General features: G+C 39.0%; 1 protein-coding gene across 2 annotated transcripts in view; it reads left to right on the forward strand.

Moving 5' to 3' along the window:
• Nucleotides 1–5,685, forward strand: part of Sntg1 (syntrophin gamma 1) — a 910,195-nt gene that overhangs the window by 868,387 nt on the left and 36,123 nt on the right. For both annotated transcript variants that reach the window (XM_008850594.1, XM_008850595.1), the window contains exon 18: nt 3,396–3,506. In XM_008850594.1, the coding sequence (XP_008848816.1) occupies nt 3,396–3,506 (111 nt within the window). The remainder of the gene's footprint in view (nt 1–3,395; nt 3,507–5,685) is intronic.

Here is a 5,685-nt window from a genome sequence, read left to right on the forward strand (position 1 = left end):
GCTGGAAATCAGTGTGGAAAACTCTTAAGAAACTGAAAATAAATCTCCCATATCATCCAGTTACACCACTCCTTGGCATATACCCAAAGTGCTCAACATGCTACTGCAGAGATACTTGCTCAGTTATGTTTGTTGCTGTTCTTTTCATAATAGATAGGAAATGGAAAAGCTTAAATGTCCCTCAACCAATGAATGGATGATGAAAATGTGGTACATTTACACAACAGAGTTTGACTCAATGGCAAAGAAAAATGAAATCATGAAATTTTGGGGTAAACAGATGGAACTAGAAAGTGTTATACCGAGTGAAGCAACACAGACAGAAACACAAGTGACGTCTGTTCTCTCTCATTTGTGAATCTTAGCTCCAAATCCTTAAACATGAGTTATCATGTAACCTTAGGAGCCAGGAAAACAGAAAGGAACCATGGTGGTAAAGAAGAAAGAGCTACAAAGAGCTCGAGAGAGGGGGGAGAGTAGGAGACCGGTCTTATCAAGAGGGGAAAGAGGCATCCTGAAAGGGAGTAAGGATGGTTATACAGGAGTAGAGAGAAGAGAGATATGTCATGCTTAGGTGGTATGAAAAACCAGAGAGAGAGATGTACTAGTTCAAAAACCTTCTGAAAATACACATGGAATATTGAACTGATGCTTCCTCCCTGTGGACTAGCTCCTCTCATATTATCAGAGCAAGCTACCAAGGGAGAAATCCAGTCAATGTACAAATACATGCACAAAGCCTAATAAACATTGCAATGGCTGGCCCAGAAAACTGCCTCTATTGGTGCTGCAGTGGCACTTTTATCTTGGATTTAATCAACAGCTGTCTAATTGAATTTAAAGCTTGCTCAATGGGAAGAACAAGTAAGTGGTGGTGTAAGCATACTGGAATAGGCATGGCTGCAGAAGGCACAGATCATAGTGAAAAAACTCTACTTTTTTGTTATGTGCTTAGACAAACATAATTTCTTACTTTATTCTAAATATGTATCCTTATATCTACAGAAAAAAATGTACCTGTCATCACTCAGCAAAGAAGCCTCATTTTGCAACATATAGACACTATTACCAAGTTCCACAACTGGTAAATGCAGAGGATAAGTATATAAGGTGCCCAGCCCTAAATGACACATCTACAATGCATCTTCTGTATCTGAGGCTCAGGGAACATAGTGAAACATGGTAAAGAACGAATGAGAATGTACCTCTCAGTTCTCACCAGAGAAGCTTTTTCATACAGCAGATGGTGATTAACACAGAAAGCTACAACTGGCCAAAATGCAGAGAATAAGAGACTGCAGAGTGCTTTTCCCCAAATAGTACACATATATCATATCTGTTAAGGCTCAGGGAACATGGAGGAAGATGGGGCAGAAAGATTGTAAGTGCCAGAAGTGGCAGAAACAGTTTTCCAGAGAGCTGGAAAGTTTCTCATATGAAATTACAGAAATGGTAACAGCAAGCTCAAGCCAGACAAAATCCAAGCATAAAAGTTGGGAAGTGTGTAAAAAGCCCCAACCTCAGCTGAGGAACTGTTGGCAATCAGTAACTTCTGGGAGAGGGAGAGTTGGTTTTCTTTAAGGACATGATGCTAGACAGGTTAATCAGTTTGCAGTGGGTGGACACACACCAAAGACCATTTTGGACACAAATGAGTCAATATGCCTTAATATATATGACAGACACATGAAACCTGGAGGGGTGCCCTAAGGGGGTGTAGTAATGGGAGGGCTGTCTAAATATTATCAAAACATATTGTAGGAATTCAGCATATTACATTATATTGAATTTACTAAAATTCAATTTTAAAACTTTAAAAAAGTAACAGACAAATTCCTAAAGGCACTTCGTACAAAGTGCCTGCCCTGTACTTCCCAAATCTTTCAAGGACAGTCTTCCACCCAGAGCTGGGAAGATGTGGTAAATGGATACAATATTGTCCTGTAACAAAGAAAGCATCATCTTAATACCAAAGAAATCTAAATAAATGATGGACACTAGATCATAATAGGCCACACCTATGTGAGAAATTGATGAGAGTAGCCTGAGTGAGGGGAATGTAAGACCTCTGCTAATCTAACACATATATTCCTTTTCCACTTAGTTGTGTTCAACTTCAAGTCACTCTAAGCAATAAGAACCTGGTATCCTTTTCTTCTAATGTAAATTAAATTTTTATGAATTTCATGCAATATATTTTCATTATATTTAGACCTTCTGCCCTATTTGAAGACCCCCTTTCTACCCTCACCTTGTTCCATATAATATTAAATCTACTGAGTCAGATTTGTGTTCCTAAATGTCATCTGGAAGGAGATAGAAAACCATGACTTGACTAGGTGGGAGTGCTGATCTGAGGAGTTTCTGAAGCTATGTGATCTCTGAAACAAACTCTTCAAGGCACAAACCCTTCCTGGACTTTTCATTAAATAGTTATGCATATGCCTATGTGTTCAATCTTGGGTGCCTGTGTTAGCATTTTAAAATCAGTTGTTGTATGGGTGTAAACTCTAGCAAGCATTATCAGCTGCATCTGGGAGCTTGTTAAACATCTCAGGCCACTCTCCAAAACCATTGCATCAAAACCTTCAGCATTAGGACACACCAAACTAACGCATCAAGCCTCCTGGTGCTTCTGGTACTGCTGAACTTTGACATTATCTTTCTGGACCATATGCTGACATAGTGTCAAATTTTGACTGCTTCGGACTTTGCATGTCCAATGATTGACATAAGAGAGGCAGCATTGGGTTAAGGAACTTGCAAGAGAGTTCATGGAGAGGGACATCTGATCTACAGGAACATGAGCTGGAGGGAATGCTTCCTGACCACTCCATTCAGTGTTTTTATTTTTTTTAATTTTATCATACAGGAATTCATATTTAAGAATGAATATAAAATTTGGAACTAGGATTATGCTTATAGCTTAGTTATTCAATTAAAGTGAACTACGTAACAGTATTTGTTATATGTTGTACATAGAATATAAGAACTCTGGTTAGAGATAAATGAGTTCCCATTCATTGTTATTTGCCGTTAAAGACATACGTGAAACCTTTACTAATCTTATTTTCTCAGGGCCAATGCAACATAAACATAAAGACAGACATTTTTACCAGTGATTTTTTTTGGTGGGCAAAGAGTATTCATTACTGAAAAATTAATTTAAAGAAGCTATGTCTTCGAGAAATGTTAGGTACCCTGATATATTAATAAGATATATTGAATATTAAATGATAGCATTTGATAAATATATTATATCGTGTATGTTCACAGTGAGACATATTACTATATATGATTAGGTTTTATACTTGAAAGAAAATAATTTCTGGGCTTGAATGCAGCTATTAACTTTGTAGACTTATGTGTTTCTCTGTCTCTCTTTGTTCTTTTAGGCTGTACTTTGGAGGTATAAATTTTCTCAGCTTAAAGGCTCTTCAGATGACGGCAAAAGTAAAATCAAATTTTTGTTTCAGAATCCAGATACTAAACAGATTGAAGCAAAGGTAAACACAAGAAAGATGTCACATAATACAACTGTTATTGAATCAATGCCATTAAGAAGCAAAACAGAGAAACTTTAGAGCCAAAGAGCACAAAGACGCTCCTTGCTCACGTGGAAACAACCCTGTGGCACTAGAAGGCATTCACTTTAAAATTTTGAAAGTAGATTTTCAATGAAAGGCATCATTTCAGAAAAATTACACCTAACTGGTCACATTTCTTCATTTTAATTCTATGTGAACTGTATTTGTGTGATACTGAAATATCCTTAAAGCTAAATAGGCCATATGGCAGTTTCTTACTTTTAAGATGTATTTATTTAAAAAATATTTCATTTATTATTTTTTATTTTGTGTGTTTGAGTGTATTGCCTACATGCATGTATGTGCATCTGTGTCATGCAATGGCCACAAAGGTCAGAGACGGCATTGAATTCCCCTAGAACTGGAGTTATGGATGGTTGTTAGCTACCATGTGGGTGCTGAGAAATAAACTCAGGTTCTCTGCAAGAGTACTCAGTGCTCTTAACCACTGGGCCATCTCTCCAGCTCTGAAGATGTTTGTATTTATGTGTGTGTGTGTGTGTGTGTGTGTGTGTGTATGAGTACTTTTCCTGAATTAATGTGTGTATTATGTGTGTGTAAAACCTGAGGAGGCCAGAAGAGGACATCAGATCATCAGGACCTGGACCTGAAATTATGGACAGTTAGCCACTGTGTGAGTGCTGGGGTACCAAACCCAGGTCCTCTCCAAGAGGCCATCTTTCCATCTTCACAATTTCTTACTTGTAAAAAACTGGCTATTTTATAAGTGTATTCCTCAAGTATAGAATACCACCCGAATTTTTTTTTTCAAATTTCAGGGTTTTTTTCCTTAAAATTTTTGAGTTTTTGTAATTTCATGTGACAGATTTTTAGACCTCTCCCCCATCCATTCCCTCCATACCCCCACCAGACTTCATGTATTCCATCATACATGAAATTGAGTACAATCCAGTCAAGCATTTGTACCCAAATGTCCTTCAGTGTAAATTTATCAGGTGGAGTCTAGTAAGCCCATCTGGAAATCATGTATAAGGCATACTCTCCCTCACCAAGTAGTAATCAGTTTCCAATAGTTCTCAGTCTATGGCCTGCCCATAACCTATTTCTCTCCTCCTCTGTTGACCCTTGTTTAATTGAGTTGGCATGTTCCTGTGCTTGATGCCACCATTGCCACAGGGTCACATGTGCAAGGTTCCAGTGGTCTGAAAGCCTCTGCTTCCCTGTGTTCATGAACCAGCCATGGCTCTTACAGCCTTTCTGCCCCCTCTTCTGCAATGGTCCCTGAGCTCTGTATGGGTGTTTCAGTATAGTTTTATTCATGGACACACACTCTTATTCTATTTAAAAAAAAAAAAAATTCTCCCGTCAAGTCCTTGACTAGCAAAAAAGTGAGAAGGAGGTGTGATTACAGCTTGCCATTGTAGCGATTGGAGTACAATTCCAGTTAAGACTCTACCCCTTCCTCCAGCTCTTATATTCATTCTACCAATCTTTTCTGCAAACATCCCTGAGCCTTGGAGAGGGCAATAGGTATGGGATGATCTTTCTCCCTTTGCGACAAGGCACTGAACTTCCAGTTCTTTGCATCATCTGTTTTCATCGGCTGTTGGCCCATATCAGTGGGATTCCATCTGCTATCAAAACACAAACAGGAAGAGAGAAGACTATGGAAACAGTGGCTGTTACAATAGCTTAACCTATGGGTATAAACACAAACGTTTGGATGGTACTGTAGCAGGTGCCTCATTTCCTTCTAACAGAACAATTGCAGTGACTTCCCACTGGGGCCTATGTTCTCCCCTCCCACAGGGGGTTGGCCTGGTCTACAGAATCAGATGTGTGTTCTACCCCTAGGAGCAGGCATTATATCCAATCAAAAATTTGTTTGTTGTACATACACAAGACTTGCCATTATTGCTCCAGCTGGAACATCTTGTTTGGCGTGTTGATAGTGCAGCCTGCAGGGTCCATCAGTGAGCAGAATTATGGGGGATAGTTATGGCACTATGAAAGCCACCCATCAAGTGACAGAGTTTCCAACATAGTTCAAGCTTGATTTCTCCCTCTTCGGCACTCACATCAGCAATAGGGTTTTACCGTCTGCTTCCAGTGTACAACCAGCACTGTTGGCAATGGC

The sequence above is a fragment of the Nannospalax galili genome, unplaced genomic scaffold (genome assembly GCF_000622305.1).
Source record: "Nannospalax galili isolate Female #2095 unplaced genomic scaffold, S.galili_v1.0 scaffold745, whole genome shotgun sequence".
Lineage (NCBI taxonomy): Eukaryota > Metazoa > Chordata > Mammalia > Rodentia > Spalacidae > Nannospalax > Nannospalax galili.